General features: G+C 49.6%; 1 protein-coding gene across 5 annotated transcripts in view; it reads left to right on the top strand.

Annotated features, from left to right (window-relative positions):
- The first annotated feature begins 1769 nt into the window (after positions 1–1769).
- The window catches only part of Mapkapk3 (MAPK activated protein kinase 3), a 29503-nt gene continuing 12391 nt past the window's right edge, over positions 1770–18881 (top strand). For 2 of the 5 annotated variants that reach the window (XM_005326967.5, XM_021727519.3), the window contains exons 1-2: positions 1770–1922; positions 2198–2474. In XM_005326967.5, coding sequence (XP_005327024.2) covers positions 2250–2474 — 225 coding nt within the window. In that variant the 5' untranslated portion in view covers positions 1770–1922; positions 2198–2249. Of the gene's footprint in view, positions 1938–2197; positions 2475–18881 lie in introns of all 5 variants that reach the window. The other 3 variants (XM_040269764.2, XM_078043255.1, XM_013359455.4) reach the window with 3 other exon arrangements.

Raw genomic sequence — 18881 nt, forward strand, 5'->3', positions numbered from 1 at the left:
CCTAAGGTTGTGCTCTGGGTTTGGAATGGGGGCTCTGTTGGGATATCTGCTGACTTTGAGCAAGTCACTTTGACCTCTCTGAGCTTGTGTTTACTCTGTGTTTATAGTATGGGCCCAAAGGGATGGTTATGCTCTCCCTTCTCCAGATTTAGTGAGGTTATGGGTGTCCAGATAGAGCGTCTTCCCAGCATCTGAGAAGTGTTCAGGGTGTCAGGGAGTGTTCAGTCATGGTCGGCTGAAGCCCTTCCCTGGGGACCCCTGTTTCTCTGAATTGAAGGTCACCTGGAGGAGACAGGGGCAGAGCCCCCAAGCTCCTATCCCCACTCAAAACATGCACATAGAGCGTGCCTATCAATAGTTGTAGAACCCTTGGCTCACTCACTTTGTTCCTCACAGAACAGTTGTCAGAGATGCAGGATGTTGTTGCACAAACAGGAGGATACCAAGTTTCTGCTCTGTGGGAGCTACTGCTCTGAGGAGCATGAACTGCAGGTTCATGTGTGTTCGCCCGCACGTGTATGTGTATGTGTGTGTGTGTGCGCGCGCGTGTCTTGTGGGAATCTGTGGAGTTAGGCCTCAATTCTGAAGCCCTGATAAGAATGGCTTGGGTGGGACCGGGTCGCAGAGCATGCAGTCCTAAGGATGGCCTGTAGATGGCAGAAGTGCCCCGTACAGAGACCCTGCCTGGATCCTCACCTTTTCAGACTTCACAGAGAAGTAGCTTTCTTTAGGGTCCCTCAACTTTCAGGTTTGGGCTGGGATTCGGGGATACTGGAGTGGGGAAATGCGGATTCACGCAGGAGACATCCACAGCCACATTTTCTGTGACTCTAGAAGAGTCGTTTCCTCTCTGGCAGTCTCAGTTTTCTCTGTAATATGAGAGACTGAGTTGGAAAAACTGGCTCAAAATACCTAAGGTAGGTTAAGATGAGCTCAGAATGAAGTAGAGGGCTAAACGTGGAAAGGAAAACTAAGAGGCAATAGAACATATGTCACTGGGGTGAGGGAAGATTTTATTTTTATTTTTGGTACTGGGGATTGAACCTAGGGGCGCTGTACCTGTAAGCTACATCCCCAGCCTTTTTTATTTTGAGATAGGGTCTGGCTAAGTTGAAGTTCTTGCTAAGTTTCTGAGGTTGGCCACGAGCTTGGGATCCTCCTGCCTCAGCCTCTGGAGTCGCTGGTATGGAGAAGCGTTTTTAAACACCACATCAAAAGCCCGAATCATAAAGTAAAAAGTTGATGTGTGACCAAGTGGAAAATAAAAATTTCTGGTCCAACAACGCTATATAGCAAAGGAGAAAATGAGCCAAGGATATAAGTAGGAAGTGCACAGAAGGGGGCAGTAGCCAGTGCAGGAAAAAGGCCAAGAGCTGCAAGGACTAGAGAATCCCGATCAAAGAGATGCCCCTTTCCTCTCCGAGCTGGCAAAAATTAAGAAGTTGGTTACTAGGGTGGAGGGCGGTTAGCAAGAACCAAGGGAAGCTGGAAGCCTAGCAAGCCATACTGCAGGGCCGCCTGGAAGCGTAGAGAGAACATTCGACTCAACTAGAAGCTTCAAGAGAAACAAGATGTCTTGTGCTGTCACTTTCTAGTCGCGATTTAAAATTTGGGGCTGGAGAGCTCGTGCAGGGATCCGCTGCTCCAGGACGGTTACATGCCCCTTCAGGAAGTCACGCCCCCTATTTTCTCCCGGCCCTGGGGCGGGGCCTGACAAGGGCTCTTGTTGTGTCTAGTCTGTCCCGGGCCGCCTGGCCCTTTAAGGCTGACCTAGCGGGGCCCCAAGTCCGTGTGACGCGCGGGACGTCACGTGGGCCGCGGGCGGCTCAACTCTCGGCCCTGGGCGCCCCTCAGCCGGCGGCTCCCGCGATTGCTGCCCCTGTCCCTCTTACCAGCGCCGCCGTCAAGTGCCTTGCTGCCAGGTACGCAATCGTCAGGTATGCCTCCCTTGCCTCCAGTGCGACCCACTCTCAGGACTTTGCCGCCACTGGGCACCCAACTTCTTCTCTTGACACGTGCTTGGGAGAGATTAGCTTAAGTCTGGCTGAGGGACCACCGCTTCCTCCTACAAGCCAGTTCTCTCAGGAGCTTCGCCTGCCTCACATTCCCAGCTTGTCCCCAGAACAGCTCAGGCACTCCTAGGCTGGGGTGTGTTGGAAAAGTCTGGGTGGGGAGTTACTCTTTCCCTTTCTCCCAGGTGCCCCTGGACGCGCCAGGCTGGGGCCGCCCCTGAGAGCCCCGCGGGGGCCATGGATGTCGAGACAGCAGAGGAGCAGGGGGCTCCTGTGCCCCCTCCAGGTGCACTCGGGGGACTAGGCTTGGGGGTTGCTCCGGCCCTCGGGGGGCGGCGGGAGCCCAAGAAATACGCGGTGACAGATGACTACCAGTTATCCAAGCAGGTGCTGGGCCTGGGTGTGAACGGCAAGGTGCTGGAGTGCTTCCACCGGCGCACTGGGCAGAAGTGTGCCCTGAAGGTTAGTGACCCCTCACTGTGGCCTGGGGTGACCTGGAGGGTTCAGTAATAGAGACCTGTTTCACTTATGTCCAGGTTCCTCTTCGGCTTCCTATGCTCAGCGTTATATTTCACCCTTGTACTCTTCTGTAAGGTTAAGGTCAGTTCTCCCTGCTTCACAAATGGGGAAACAGAGGCTTATCCTAGCTAAGCTCAGGGTGTCCCAGTTAGCAAGGGGTGGAGTCAGTATGGGTAGAGCTGTTGTACCCGGAAGGAGGGAAGGAGTGGCCTGGGACTCTAGTTCTGGCTGGGCCTATGTGTTCAGGCCCAAGGGAGACCCATTCAGCTTGAATACCCCAAAGAGAAGCTTCTGTGTCTGGGATGGGTCTGAGTTTCCCTCTGACACTGAGCACCCACCTTGCTTGGGATGGGGCTGCTTCCTCCTTTTTGCCCTGGGTAGGAGTGGTAGTAGCCTCTCAGGGATGGTTAGTGGGCAAGGCCCATCACTCCTTAGGGCAGGGGGCTTCTGCTCAGCTCCTGATGAGTCACCAGTCCTACCCCAAGCCCAACCTATCCTGCTTCCTGTGTAGAGAGTGGCCTATTCTTTTAGCCATGTTGTCGTACTATAGGCTCCCTGGAGGCCTGGCACACTGATCTAAGTGAAATGGAGGTGGATGTCTTGGAGTGACTGATCTAATTACCTGATTCTGGCTTAAGACACACAGTTCTGGCCCAGGATCCTGCTCATACCCAGAATCACTTGAATCTGCTATCATTGGGAATTTGACTCATCTGTGGTTCATGCCAGTGGCACCTGGATGGGAGAGTGGCTTCTGCAAGTTAGATGTATAGCAAAAAGTTTTCCCATTTTACAAGTTGTGATTACGAACCTGAGTACAGAGTACTAGAGATGTGGCTCTAATCTCTGCCCTGTGTTTGACAGCTTTGTGACCTTGGACAATATCCTAGACTTTTGAAGCCAGGTTTATGCCTTTGTTTAGGGGGGAAAGAACAGGAGTTTTAAGCTCAAACTGAGAAGATGCATGTAAAGTACTTGGTAAAGGGCCTGTATAGGTTTGGAGAGGTATGGGACATTTTTAGGGCACAATATCTGCAAGTATCCGAGCAGGAACCTGGGCTCAGCTCTTTGTATTTTTCCCAGGGGCATTGGGGCAGATAGTGGCCCTGTAGGGAATCATGAGCATGAGTTTGGGGCCAATAAGGGCTGGGCTGGTAGGGCTAGGCCGCAGGCATTCTTTGCCTACTAACTCAACAGTGGAATGGAGAGAGGGACTTTTGGAGGACCAAGGAGGGGATTCTCTTAATACCTCAGGAAAAAAGTGGCTCTTCTGAGGGCCAATGGGTACAAGAGAATGAGAAATGAGCCTTCATCTTCTCCTTGGCACCCATTTAGCCCTTCCACCTGTGCTAGGGTAGGAGGTAGTCTGAGTGGGTGTGGAACTGACTGAGGCCAGAGAACTTATTCTCCATACCAAGACTTTGGTCTTGGGAGTCAGGACTGAACTCTGAGCTGTCCTTGTATGGTCCACATGCTGTAAACAAGGCAGGGGTGAGGTGGTAGGCCACAGTAGTATCAGCTTTAAGTAGGACTAAGCCTGGCCCTTTCTGTGTAGATGATGAATCTGACAGGTGACTTGGGGGAACTTCTGATTGCATCAACTTCCATAGTATCTCCTCTTGGAACTAGGGCCTCAGTGATCTCCCTATCCTGGGCTGGGAACTGGGGCAGGCCTGGAATGAGTTTCCTTCTAGCTCTTTAGATTATAGGTGAGCATGGCTGGGGTTACTGGCTTAGGACTTTTGGGAGGACCTGGCCCTACATTGATCCTCAAAGGGGAGAGGCATTAGATGTGGCCCTCTCCCCAGCTCCTTCCTGTTCTTGCCCCCCCCCCCCGAAAAGTTACAGAGTCTCAAATTCCCTACTCAGCTGGGCATACTCACCATCCCTGAAGATTGGGGTCAGCTATGGGGAAGTTTGGAGAAGCTATGAGACATTTTTAGGGCACAGAATCTGCAAGTATCTGGAGCAGGAACCTGGGCTCAGTTTTTTTATATCTTTTCCAGGGGCACTGGAGCAGATAGAGGTGATCCTCCCCAGTAAAGGTACAGGTACTTTGGTGATAGCTGTGACCATTCAGAGGGAGGTGGCATCTCCCTACCATTAGCTTCTGCTCTCTGCCCAGGAGGGCCAGGACCTGGGGACCTCACTACAAGTGTAGGCTTGGGCCCAGGGAGTTCAGCCAACACTCATGAATGGGTCCCAGCCCTCTCGTGGTCTCTGCTTAGCCCTCTCGCTATCTGCCCTAGCTCAGCCTAAGTGAAGGTCATGACTCTGGGCCTTTCTGTCTCCCTCATCTGTCCTTATTTTGTTTAGGCCATTTCTGCTCGTCTCTCATCCTCTGGCCCTGTTGCTAGAAATGGTACCTATGTACCACTTGTCTCAGCAGAAAGCCTGGAATACAGCAGGTCCTCATAAAATAGGAAGACTATGGTCACTGTCCCTGTAGCTACTGCTGTTTGGTGGGGTCCCTAGAGGAGTAGGCCCTTCCCTCCCTGGGAACTGGGCCTCTTCCCCTTTCCATTAGAGCCTAACCACCCACTTGCTTCATCTTGACGTCACTCACAGCAAAGCCTCCCTCACCAGTCCAAGCCATCACCAGTGCAGCCATTCTGCTCTCCATGCCACACCAAGTACTTGTTACTGTCCTGTTGGCAGGAACTGGAGGGACTGGTTGCCTTAGGAGAGGGCATAGGGATAGGCAGTCCTCCTGCTCCTATTTCTCCTGCAACCTCTTGCTTGTGTCTCCTCCCAAACCTAAGTGGTTAATTGCCAGTCTTCAGCTTTACCTCAAACTGGGCAAGGCCTGCAAATTTGTAACCCATCAGTTATGCCAGTATATCCAAGACCCTTATCATGTATGTAAAAATTGGGACCTTGAGTTAGTGGTCGGAAGTCACATGATTTGACTTGGGGGAAGGGATTGCAGCAAGGGCCAGAATTTCCTCCTCTCTTGACTTCCTGTCACAACTGCTTATGGTTGTCTGCCTTCTGGCAGGCAAAAATGACCGTGGCACTTAATGCCTCTAAATATAAGCAATAGAAAACAATGTAGGTGATCTGCAAATGGGAGTAAAGGTGAAGGTCCTCTTTCCTGGCTCTGCTTCCAGACTGAGGGATTGGGGCCTTTCACCTTCATCACTGGACCCTAGTGGGCTCCCAATTCCTCTTCTCTTCCTTGTTAAGGAGAGTGGAGTGGGAGGGGTGGGGTGATTTCTGTAGAGTCCTCTGGATGGAATCTCTTTAGTATCCTTCTCCTTTTGTTTCCAGAATTAGGGAGGTTCCTGAGGCTACCTCACACAGGACACTTCTCTTACCCTTGGTGTTAGATGGCTGTAGCTAGCAGGCTGTTCTGCATGCTGTATGTGGTGTCCCAAAGCACAGTGCTGAGGAGGACACATTTTCCCTGACAGGTGGGAAAGAAAGCCCTGGCAACCAGGAGGCCTTGCCTGAGTTCACATATTAATTTAAGGACTTGACTATACATACTCTGAGACTCTAAATGTGGCATGACAGGCCAGCCCTCTTGCTTTTCCTCCCTAGGTGATATCTTTGCTTTTACACACTGGAGAATCTCTTCTCATCTGTTAAGATTCAGCTTCACTGCTCCTCTTCCAGGAATCTGTCCAGAGTCCCTGACTTTGGGACTATGGAACCTTCTTTTTTTGGTACTGGAGATTGAACTCAGGGGCACTGAGCCACATCCTCAACCGTATTTTGTATTTTTTTTAGAGTCAGGGTCTCACTGAGTTGCTTAGCACCTCGCTTTTGCTGAGGCTGGCTTTGAACTCACAATCCTCCTGCCTCAGCCTCCTGAGTTACTAGGATTACAGGCATGTGCCACCACACCTGGCTATGGAAACTTTGACCCCTAAAGCTGTAGTAGTCACTTTTGACTCAAAGATCCCTTGTTGCATCTTGGTCTGGGGCCTGACATACAATAGGGACTCATAAATGCCTATTGAAATGACCATGTATTGTACCTCTGAGCTTTTGAAAAAACATTAGGATATAGACTTTTTCCAGTTTCTTCTCTAAAGGAGAGGGGTTCTCTAACTGCATTTCAAAGAAAAGCTACAGGGACCTGCTCTTTTCCCTGAGATTTTGCCAAGGAACTCAATGAAACTTTGCAAAGGAACTCAACAACTCTACCGCCCCCAGACAAAGCCCATGCAGAAGGCCTGTGAGAAGGGAATTGCCCTTCCATGAGGCTGTTCCTGTCTCCTGCCTACCATCTAGGCCACATTTTAAAGCAGAGGGGCTCTCTCTAACCAGAATGCCAGGAGGAAGGTAGAATGGGAGGGAGTCAGACGTAGATACTAAGGGGCAGTGGACCCTTAGCCCAGGACCCTGGATGCCCCACCTTCAGCAGGGAGATGGAGTCCATTGCACTAGAACCTGTCAGGGCTGGTGCTGCAGAGCTGGATTTGAAACTGGGTGGGGCTGTCAGATAGGCCAGCCCTTTCTCATTTGGCAGCCACCACCCCCTCACCTACTATCTCCAGACTGGTCAGATCAGTCTCCATAGAGCCACTTGTTACTGAGTCAACAAATCAGGAGCATGTGGAGGGGCTGGTGACCCTGTGTAAGAGAGTGCCTGGAAATTAAATAGTTTCACTGCACCCAAGGTTCTCTCCAGGCTTCCCCTCACCTGGTAGGAAAGAATCTGAGGCACTCAGAGCTACCACAGGTGGGAGCTTCAGAACTTCAAGGAGTGGGCAATTTGCTTTTTAAACTGGGGAGGACATCAAAACCCACAGAATGCAGAAGTAAAATTTAGATGGGGATGATTGTTTTGAGATACTTTATCCCATACCTGGGTGGAAAGCTGTTTTCTCAGCCTGCCTTCAAGATTACCTCTGCTGGGGATTCTAGGATTTTTTTTTTCCCCATCCCATGCAGAAGCTGATGCCAGCCCCCCAGGTTTCAGGCCTTGGTGTTGTGGATTCTAATACCCTTTCCATAACAGCTAGCAATTTTTTGGTGGGGGTGTGGATACCCCACCAATTGAACTCAGGGGCACTCGACCACTGAGCCACATCCCCACTTCTATTTTGTGTTTTAATTAGAGACAGGGTCTCACTGAGTTGCTTTGTGCCTTGCTTTTCTGAGGCTGGATTTGAACTTGTGATCTCCTGCCTCAGCCTCCTGAGCCACTGGGATTACAGGCACGTGCCACTGTATCTGGCTACTGTTGTCAATTTTCCAGAGCATTCTATCTAGCAGATCTTGACCCCAATGTGCAATATATATTGTTTTATCTAATTCTTATCTTCCCATTTTATGGATGAGAATACTGCAATTCAGAGGTCAACAGCTTGCCCAAGTTGCATAGCTTGGTGGGTGACAGGGCTGGGATAAGAGCCTAGGCAGTTTGATACCAGAGTTTTAGCATGTAAGTCACCCCCCATCTCATACAAGTTTGTGGAGACATGAGGGACTCTGAGACCTGACCCCTGGAAGGATGTTGGTATTGTTCTCCATGGCTCCTCTGGGAGCCCTGGTAGCTCCAGCTGGGTCCTTGTATCTGCTAGTGCTTACCTATATCTGCCCAGTTCTCCTCACTGTGTGGAACTTTATGTCTGTGAGTGGGAAGGTGGTAGTTTCACAGGGTCAGCATACAAGGGCCATCTCTGAAAGATTGTGTGGCTGTGCTGGGCCTTGTGAGTCTTAGACAAGCTTGGCACAGCATAGCCCAGGTGAGTGGGTAAGAGGAAGTGGGGGCTTCCTGGAAGGGATTGCCCACTTTAATCCAGACTTCTGATTTGAGAAGGATGTGGATGACAGAGGAGGGCCCACTGTGTACGACAACATGACTGGGTTAAATACTCAGCACCTGCTGTGAAATACCACACCCACACACCTGTGTTCTGGCAGAACCTGGCTGATCTCAGTGGGGCTGTTGTCAAGCTGTAAGGGATTGAAGGGTTCCGGGGAGGAGGAGGCATTTCATGAGAACTTGAAGGGTAAAGCACCATTTCCAGGGGTGCCTGGCTTCTTTGTTCAGGGCCTGGTCTCCATGACAACAAAGGCTTCATCTCTCTTCTGAGCTTCATGTTTGAGGAAGTGGTTTTCCTCCTTGCATCCCTCATCTTCCTTTCCTTGGGACAGTCATAATGGGAGACCTCTGGGAGGAGACAGCAATTGGAGCATCTGGTTCTGTGGTCCCCTAGCCTCCTCTGGTTTTAGTCTTGTGACTGACTGCACATCTGAGTGTGATGGCCACCAATTGAGAGCAGAGGACCGTAGTCATCCCTAGGTGAGGGGGGCATTCCTGTGCTATAATAGTGTGTAAAACACTTTTTGGAAGGCTGGCTCTGCTTCTCCAGCACAGGGAGACTACAGCTCCCCTAAGCTCCAGTGTCTTCCTAGAACATTGCTTCATCTATTTGAGATCTTGTGTGGCACCAAATGAGATCTGAGGTGGGAAAAGGAGCAGGGCCCCAGTCTTAAAATCCTTCCTGCTATCTTTTCTTCAAGTGATCTTGAGCAGAAGGCAGTTTGGGAATCTTTTGTAAAGGTCTCTGTGGTGCTGTTGAGCCTGGGTTTCACTCTGTGGGCAGGGAACAGGATTCAATCTTAGTGACTGTGACTTTCCCTGCCTTTGTGCTGTGAGGAAGCACAGGCCAGCACATGTTCTCAGAGAATGGGGCTCTCCTTTGAGTGCCAGCATTGCATTTTTTGGTGGCACATTATTGGTCTTCATAAGCACTTACTTGGTTCCCTCTGCACCTAAGGAAACCTGCTCTTTGTGTGGCAGAAAGAATGGCATGGAGGGAGCTGTAGTTCCTGGGCTCCTCCCCATCTTCTTGCCCTTTTGGAACTAAGTGGATTAGGTTGTGTGCAATTGTGATTAAAATCCTGCTGTGTGGGAACCCAGAGATTGGGTCTTGTGTGGGAATACAAAGGCTTGTTTGGGGGAACAGGGAGCCCCAGGAGGTCTTTCAGCACCGTCCAGGCCAGAGAGCCTGAGAATATTGATTCTGTTTTTTTTTTTTATGCAGGTTTGGAATTAGGATAGCTTTTTCTTTAGATCAGGGATTTGTCCTTGCTGCTTTCTCTGTATGGCACTACATGTCTTTCATGGCACTATGCCTTTCTTTGTCTTTCATTTCTTTTTCTCTGCCTGTTTCTCCTGCAGCTGCACAGTCCTTCCTCTCAGGCCTTGCTACTCTTCCTGTCTCAAGTGTTTCAGACTGGGCTTGGCCTCTTCCCTGCAGCCTGCAGGCTGAGAGCAGGCAGAGGACAGGCCAGGGGCAGGTCAGGTGCTGGGGATTCATTCTAGACAGCCTGAACTCCCCCCATCCCCAGGGGAGGTGGGGGTAGGCAGGAACAAGGAGTGCCCGGCAATGCCCCCGCCACTCCCAGTGTCCTCTCCTACTGTTAGCCTTGACCAGGTGCTGGCAGCCTTGGCAGTCAAAACGGTGGAGTCAGGCACACTTGGGCCGAGTTGTAACCCGAGGCGTCCTCTGTTTGGAGTTTGGGAAGTCAATCTGAGCTGCGTTCTCTACTGTTGGTCTCCTTTTATGGCCCAATGGTCTGAGGTTGTTGCTTAGGATAACAGTATGAGATTGGGCACATTATGACCCCTAAGTTTCCCTGGCCACAGTTGGGGTAGAAAGGGACTGGGGTCTGACTTGGGCTGAAGCACCAGAGTCAGTGGAGGAGCCCAGGGAAGGAGGGTGTCAGGGAGGACTCAAGATATAAGGTCCAACCTGCCTCCATTTTCTAGAGGGTGGACCAGAATGTGAGCTGCCTTTGCACTAGCTGGGGTGGGCACCCAACACTCTGGCTTGTACCTGACCCACTTATCCCACTAGAGGTTAGAGGCTATTTCCAGGGGATGAATGACCAAGGCTTTGACCTGCCACACCTATTGCCCCATTCCTAAGGGTTCACTTTCCACAGGAGATCCAGAGCTTGCTCCATAGATGTTCTCCCCAACATAAACAACCCCCTCCTTAGAATGTGGCAGAGGGACTGTCAGGTCCTCTGGCAGGCAGCAGCACAGGGGCCTTGGGGCATGAGGTGATGGAGAGCAGAGCCCCACTTGCTGAGTGAGTATTCCCTACATGCTAAGTACAAACAGCAGACTCTGTACCATTTTGCTGTCATGGATGCAGAAACTGATTCAAAAGGCAGAGTAACTCACCCAGGGTTACATAGCTGGGACATGTTGAGACCGGGCTGGAACCCAGGCCTGGCTGGCAGCCAAGTCCTGGCTCTCTGCCGTCATTCCCTATGTACCCATTCAGCTGGGCCCAGGAGTCACAGTCTGCCCATCTGTAAAATGAGGGACTGGGTGCTCTGCTTGGCAAGGGCTTCCCTTCTGGCTGTGAAGACACTTTTGGTGGGCAGTGACAAGAAGCAGTTTCAGGGAAGCTGAGGGGATCCCTTGCCCCCTGCTGGAGCTGCTCTTGCACATAGACTAGCAGTATGGAGACTGACCAGAAGATGCCCCAGGATGCCTTTCCCAAGTCACTCAGCAAATGGTGTTGCCAGGGAAAAACAGTCAGTTGTGGCAATGCTACCAGCAGGGTCTGTAGTATGCTAGGGATAGGATCTCTGGGGTTATGACTCAGTTTGAGAATCCCTCTCTGCTATATTCATGGCCCAGTTAAATACTTGAGTCAGGCAGAGATAGTACCAGGGAATATCCTCACCTTAGGCAGGGCTGAGAGTGGGAGTGAGTCACTGTAGCCTATTCCCTTGGCAGGAATATCCCTCAATACTGCCAGGTCACCACCCTGGTCCCCCAGAGGGCAAGGCCTATCACCCTCTTTTTCTCATGACTGGGGCTCCATGGAATGATCCTTAGAGACAAGAAATTTCTTCCAGGAGCCATCTGGGTGTTGGGGACTTGGGAGCACGCTGGATGAATAGGAGCAGAGGGAGAAGGGGGCCAGGGTCCGAGGGAAGCTGGAACCTGGACAGCTAGTGCTTCTAGAGGAGCCTGAGTAGAGCAATGGCTGCCTGTACTTACCCAGGCCTGTGTGGGGAGCTGCAGGGACATGGATGAAGCTAAAAAAGGACGAAGAGATGCTGAGCAGAGGTGATGTAGATTTCAGGAAGGGCAGGAATAGGGGTGGCTGTTGAAATGTTTCCTAGGGTCTCCATGCCATGTCTCTGGTGGGATCCAGCTCTTCCTCCCCATCCCCCACTTTTTTATTTTTAAAATTTTTTTAGCTGTAGTTGGACATAATACCTTTATTATATTTATTTATATGTGGTGCTGAGGATCGAACCCAGGGCCTTGCATGTGCTAAGTGAGTGCTCTACCGCTGAGCCACAACCCCTGCTCCACCCCCCATTTCTTATTCCCATGTCATCTCTGTGGCATCTCCTTCAGGAGGAATGATACCAGCTGTCATTCTCCTTAGAGTTAGAGGGTGTTGGGTCCCCTCTGTCAGAGGTGACTGGACTGGGTACCTCAGTAGGGGTCACCTGGGCATGGCGTCACTTGTCCTTGGCAACCCTTGCTTAGGGAGGATGGCCACTGATTGCCTTCTGTAATCCTGTGCCAGTTACACGGGCATCACTGAAGCATGGCTGGCCAGTTGGGGCCATATATTCCATGACTGAGGGGGTCTCTTCATGAAGAGAAACCACTGAGGGGACATTATTTCTGAGATTAGAACAAAACACTCGTGTTTGCTAAAATTTTCCAGTCTTATGATAAAAACGTTCTATTTTTACACTGTCATAGAAGAAATAGTACCAGGGTAATGTTTCACAAATTATGTAGCTGATTTTGACAGAAAAATCTTTTTTTTTCCTCTGAGAAGTTAAAGGAGACTAGCCGAAGCCGGATCCTCTTGAGTATGCAGCAGGAAGCTTGCGGAGGCCCTGTGTGACCTTTCTCTAGCCCTGCTGGAAGGTTGTGGGTACAATCCTGATATTTGGCATCTATGTGGTTCTGCACTTACCTACTGTGTAACCTTTGGGATAGGGAGGAGGTCATAGCTCTCTCTCGACCTCTTCTCCCAGATGAAAAACAGTTATGAGAATAGTGTAAACCCATTTCACAGATGGTAAGTTGGGGCTCAGGGAGGTTGAGAGACTGACCTGGAATTACACACTTTGCAGTAGAGAACCTTGCTTAGAAGGATATACAGAGGAGTTGAGAGATATAAGGCATCTGCCATCTCAGAAAGTGGGGGCTGCCACAGAAAAGTGGAAATGTGCCCATTCTCCAGTCAATCAAAGATGAGAACTAGCTAGTTCCTTGGCTTGAGTCCTTGCCTCTCACTCCTCGGGATTTCTCTCTGGAGATCAGCCACCTTTCCCCATCCTGGAAGGTCTGCCCCCTCTTTACTGAGACTTTCACAGCAAAACAGGAGCCATAAACTCGTGATTTTTGGTTCACCTTTGAAGAACCCAGTCTGACTTTGCCCTCTGAGGGAATCTGAGACCATTTCCTGTCACCTGCTGGATTGGAGGAAGTCTGTCTTCTCCAGGTCCCAGAGACTGCACCTAGATTTCTGAGTTGTGGGAAAAAAGGTTAGAAGAATGTGAGGCCATCTCAGAGTAAGGCCTAGGGGAATTCTGAAGTCAGGAGTCCTCAAGCAAACCTTGAAACCAGTTTCTACCCATGACGCAGTAGCCCCTTGACAATATGTGCTTATCACTGTGACATTCTGAGCTCTGTGTGTGTGTGTGTTCTTCTATTCTTGTGGCCACCTGGGAACATGAATACTGTCACTGTCCCCACTTTCCAGGCTGGACCAGAGAGACTTATAGAGATAGAATGACCTACTCAAGCTTATAAGTGAAGTAGGAGGATGAACTGGTTCTCTGCATTCAAGTCTGTCTGACATGGAACTCTGTGGTCATAGCTGATCCTGTAGTACATGGTCCCTGACCTAAGGAACTGGGACTCCCTGGCCTGCCCCAACCAGCACTTGTGTTCCTACTGTCCTTCCTCCTCCCTGACTGGGAGCTCAGCTCAGTTCCTTCTTTCTGGAGGCATTTCTCTGCTACCCCCTCTCCTGCCAGACATGGCACTTCTGCTTTTGTTTCCAGGTTGTCTGGGCCTGGCAGGAAGCAGGCAAACCAAAGCCATCAAAAAATTTAGGAAACTGAAGTAGTCTTGTGTTCTGAGACTTGACAGTTTTAAAATCATCAAGTGTGTTGGCTTCCTTGCCTTCCCTTCCTGGGAAGGCACTGGACTTGGAATCTCAACTGCTTTCCAGTCTGTCAGCTATCCCCCATCTGGTGTCCTGGTGTTGGCCTAGAAGGGGAGTGATTGGGGGCCCTCAGTGCTCCTAAGTTTCCTCTGGAGAATGTGGTCCCATGTTGCCTGCTTTGCAAGGTTCTGCTTTGGGAAGAACAGAGAAGGAAAGAGAATGAGCCAAGACTAGTTTCCCTGAGCCAACATCCTCATCAAACTCCCTAGTTGGCAGTAACTCATCTATATACCCCCAAATCTTTGAAGACACCGACTGTAGTAGCATGTTTGGCCCCTGCTCTATGCCTAACCCCAGGCAGGGCCAGGCCCAGAGCCTGGGAACCAGGATCTGTAAATGAAAAGTCCTCCCAGGCTTGAATTGAATCCTAGTTCTCAAAGAGCTCCCAGACTTGAAGGTGGCCAAGAGTGAGCTGTGTGACCTGAAGAAGCCATAATACCTCCCTGAGCCACAGTCCCCTCATCTGAAAATGGTGGTTAATGATGTAACTGTAGAATGACAAGAGCTAATGGCTGTAATATGCCCAGTACAGGGCAGGGAATGTGTGAACGTCCTCCACTGTTCTCATAGCTACCAAGTAGCAGAGCCTGGTCTAGACCCAGGGGTGTGAGGCCAACCTCTGGGAAGGATACTTTTTGTTTTCCCCAGGCTGGTGTTGTGGGGACCAGTCCTTATTCCAAATCTTGCAGTTGTGTGGAAAGGGGATAAAGCAGCTGTGCACATGGCCCCCACTGCCTAGAAGCTGACAGGTGGGATTCAGGTCTTGACTCGCTGAGCAGCTGCGTGACTTTGGGCAAGTAAATAACCTCTGAGAGAGTCAATTTCTCCACAGATAAAAGGGTGCTGCTGGTTCTTCTTGGGATATGGTGAGCACTGTGGCATCAGCACAAGGGAGGAACAGTTGCTGTGAAGGGGACATTAACGCTGACTTGACTCCATCATTCCCTGTGCATTCAACTAGGGGCTGGACATTTGGGGTCATTGGTATCATGTGAGTTGACCTCCCTGGAATTTTGTGTCTGATGGGGAGGGGTAAATGGACAGAATGAGATGAAGGACAAGCCGTGGTCAGAACTTAATGAAGCACGGTCTGATCTGGCGTGAGGCCAACTAATCCATAGCTGCAAAATTGGTTCCATTAGCTCTCTTAATGAGCTACAAAAGCTGGGAAAATGAGTATGTGAGAGAATAATGGCATATGTCTGAGGCTCTAATTTGAAACTGTGGCTAAGAAGTTAGATTCGACACTACTATCAGCTCTCCAAATAGCACTGGCACTCTTGGGGGAACATAGGGCTGGGTTCGGCTCTGGCTTTATCAGGTCAGGCCTTCGGAGGGCAACACCTGCTTCTGAACCCCAAACTTGGGGCTAACCCCATCCCTGACAGCTGCCCCTAGAGCAGAGGCTGAGATTCATGCTCTCAGTGGGCGAAGCAGCCCACAAAGGGACACACTAGTTGGCTAGAGGCCAAGGCCAAATATGTTAATAACACTCAAAGATGCTGGCAGCACAAGGCAGGGGTGGTCTTAACAGCTGGATGAGAAATGAATTCCATTATTCCAGTGGTGTGTTATACAAATGGAGATGTCTTTCTGTGGGAAAACAATCCCAAATAATCACAGAATTAGGAGCCAGAATGGATCTCAGAGATGGCTGAATTGAAAACTCTTGTCAAGGAGGGAGTAGGACAGTAGGTTATTTGTTTGTTTGTATTATCCATACCTTCCACCTGTAGAGAATAGGGGTTTCATACAATGAAAACAGTATGAGTCAAAAACCTGAATTTTCCAATAATACTCTGTTTGGTTCTGCTGCCTGAGTGTTTGGTGTTGAGCATGTGCACTGTGGTTTAATAAACAACTGGGAATGCAGCTATTCTGCTTTTCTGCCTACACTGGCCCAAGTCTGGAACAAGACCCCTGAGGTTGGAGAGAAAGTTTTGGAGGTATACACCAATCCTTGCCATCAGCTCCCAAGGCAGAAATTCTACTTAAACTTACTGGCACAGACATCCCAAGAAAGTAAAGGATCTGGTGGTTATTAAGTATTCTGGCAGATCTGTCAGGCTAGTACCATGTGCTGGCCTCAGTCTTTATGTGGGAATCCATATTAGATATGTTCATTTGAATCTTCCCATGTCTTTTGCAAAAATTTTGTTGAAGGTCATGTAAAATATTAGACTTTTCCTTTTCATATAAGGTTTGATGCTAAATCCATTTTAGAATTTGCTTCTAGAAAAAAATTCAGTGAATGGCTGTGTATCTCTGATAAAAGCAATAGAGCCTACCTGTTTTCTTCTTTGCCAAGACTTCTAGGAAGCTCAGAATTAAAATTTGTAGTTTGCTTATACTTATGAACTTAAGTGGGTTTCCAGTACATTTTATCTTTTTTCTTCATTCTAAAGAGAATCTGATGGCATTTTAAGAAATTTGCCCTCTATTATGCTTTGGAATTATAGAATGCATGAAATCATGCTGTCAATAAGCAAGGCAGAGGCTGGAGATGTAGCTCAGTGCTAGAGCACTTGCCTAGCACGCACAAGGCCCTGGGTTCAATCCCTAGTACTTAAAAAATAAGAAATAAAATACACAAGGCATATGGAAATAATAAGACTGGAGTGTCTCATGGGGCAGTGAGAGGAGTTAGATCCCTGGCTTCCAGGAGGCTCCCTTTGCTGTGGGGCTGATGTCTCTAAAGTTGTGGGTTGGTATGAAATCTAGAGTTTCATCTTCTTAATTTGTTACTGCCTCATTGATGGGAGAGATTACAAGTCAGCTCTCTTCCTCTGGAAAGAGTGGGTGTTCTGGCTAGAGCCATAGAGTAGCCAGGCCAGGGTTGCAGGGTAATTGACTGAGGGTGTGGAGGTTGGGGTTTGGGTTGCAGAGGTGTTGGGGGTAGCTGCTTGTCCAGTCTGGTAGTCTCGATGCCTCCTGTGTGTGAGACAAATGGAGATACTATGAAGAGTTTTACTTGAGGAGAGCCCAACCCTGCAGTAAGCTGGAGGGAGATGCTGGATGTGTGGGTGGATCTGGGTAGGTGGCCCTTCCTGGGATGAGAGAAGGCTGGAGAAGAGCTATGGAGGCTGGTTTCCAAGGCTGTGTCTTTAGAGATGTCCCTGCTCCTCCTGATGCTCTAGGAACACAGATTGAATGCTTTCCCAGCTCTAGGCCATGACAGGTGTTGAGTCCTGCAGTGGAGACGGGGACTTAGATGGGGAGACAATTTCTGAATGAAGATATCCAGACTTGGTCACTATCCTAGGCAAGACTGTCAAAGGTTGAGTTGTGGCATCAAGACACCTAGATTTTCTTGGGTACTTCCTGGTGGCCAGTTCTCTGCTAGGTACTTCAGAGAAATAGAAAACACTGGAAGAATAAGTGGACAGATGGATGAGTCCTGCCCTCTGGAAGTTAAAGGTCAATATTGCAGAGGCTAGAGACACATGCACATCCAATGGCCCATTCCCCCATTCCCATCCCAACCCCATATTTTTCATACACTATGCACTCACCCCTACACATGCATATAGTTATGTATGCACACACCCATGTTCTCATGTACCCACATGCTCCTCATACCTATATGTATTTACATACCTATTCACACATTTATTTTAGAACAAGTTTCTCAAGTCTTGTGCAAGCTGTGGCTTTGGCCATTGCCTTTCCAAATTGGGGCCACCCCCTCCTCTCATCTGCCCTTGGGGAGGGGTTGTCTGGATGCTCTCTCAAAAGTTCTGTTCTCCTCCCTCTTCAGCCTTGCTATATTGCAGCAGGGGGCCCCAGGGCAATGACTTCATTTTTCTGAACCTCTGTTTCCTCAATCAGCAAATTGGGGCTAATAGTCCCCACCCTGCTTGCCTCACAGGGTGGCACCAAGCATTCCCATGAGATAAAGGACAGCAGAGTGTTTTGTAAACTGAAAATTGTTTTCCAAACAGGCAAATGCTGCTGTTGTTTTCCAAGCTCTGGAACTCAAGAATTCCTCCACCCTCAAGTAAGCCCTGTCCTTGGGTGGGAAGGGACATAGTGTGAAGGTGGTAAGGGAGCCTGGCTGTTCTGAAGCCCCCATTCCAACTGATGGTGCTAAAGGGGCATGAGCATGTGTCTGTGGGGCCCAGCCCAGTCTACTCCCAATTTTTTGTGGGGGCTTGCTGGCTGGTGAGGTCAATAGGAGTCTAGCCACTTGGCTGCTGGCTCCAGGGGCAGACGAGAGGATTTGGCAAAGGACAGTGAGGGATGAAGGGAAGGTAGAAACTGCTACATCAAAAGCTGTGTCCATACTCATTGAGCTTCAGTGGGGTCCTACTCCTTCAGTACAGCTAGGAGCCCCATTGCTTAGGAGAAAGTCAGGGGTTCTGCCTCCTAGGCAAGTGTGTGAGTGTGTATGAATGTGTGTGTGTGTGTGTGTGTGTGTGTGTGTGTGTGTGTGTGTGTATGCACCTATTTGGCACAAGCTATATCCAGGTGCCATCACAGATCTTCCATCTTTGGTGAGCCTTTGGGAAGCTCAAGGAACATAGGACAACAATGAGGCAAGGGCAGGGGTCTATTAGTTTGTCACAAGCCCGTCCTCTCATCTTGTACTCCCACAACTGGCGGCCAAGACATTACTGTCCTTTTGTTACTCCTCTTCTCTCACCTCCCTCTATCCAAGCCCTGCAGTTTCACATTGCGGAAACAGAGACCCAGAGAGGAAAGGGACTTGGCCCAAGGTCACACTGAGAATAGGGAAGAACCTGGGCCTTCTGGGCTTTGACCTGGTGCTGGTTCCCATGTCTGGAAAGGTGGAACTTTTGCTGGGGGATGCTTTTTAGGAAGGCTGGTGTGGAGTCATGTACCTGCACGAATGAGGTCAACTTACAGTAAGTGCCTCATGGATTGGAGCAGCCCTCATGGGTCCTTGGGAAAAAGAGGTAAAGTCTGGTTCAGCAGAGAGTAGATGAGGTACAGCCTGCCTTGGGCAGTGGAGAACAAGTTTGGCGAGGATGTCATGTAGCCAATTTGTTGAGCCTGCCTGGCTTCTCCTCAGTTTAGTCTTACCTTGTCCTCATGATGCATTGTGAGAGTGTCTTCCCCTCATCCCTATTTTATGGATTTGTTCATTAAATCTACAAATATTATCTGAGTCAGTGCTCTGTACCAGGCTCTGAATCTGAGGCCT

Source organism: Ictidomys tridecemlineatus, chromosome 3 (genome assembly GCF_052094955.1).
Source record: "Ictidomys tridecemlineatus isolate mIctTri1 chromosome 3, mIctTri1.hap1, whole genome shotgun sequence".
Taxonomy (NCBI): domain Eukaryota; kingdom Metazoa; phylum Chordata; class Mammalia; order Rodentia; family Sciuridae; genus Ictidomys; species Ictidomys tridecemlineatus.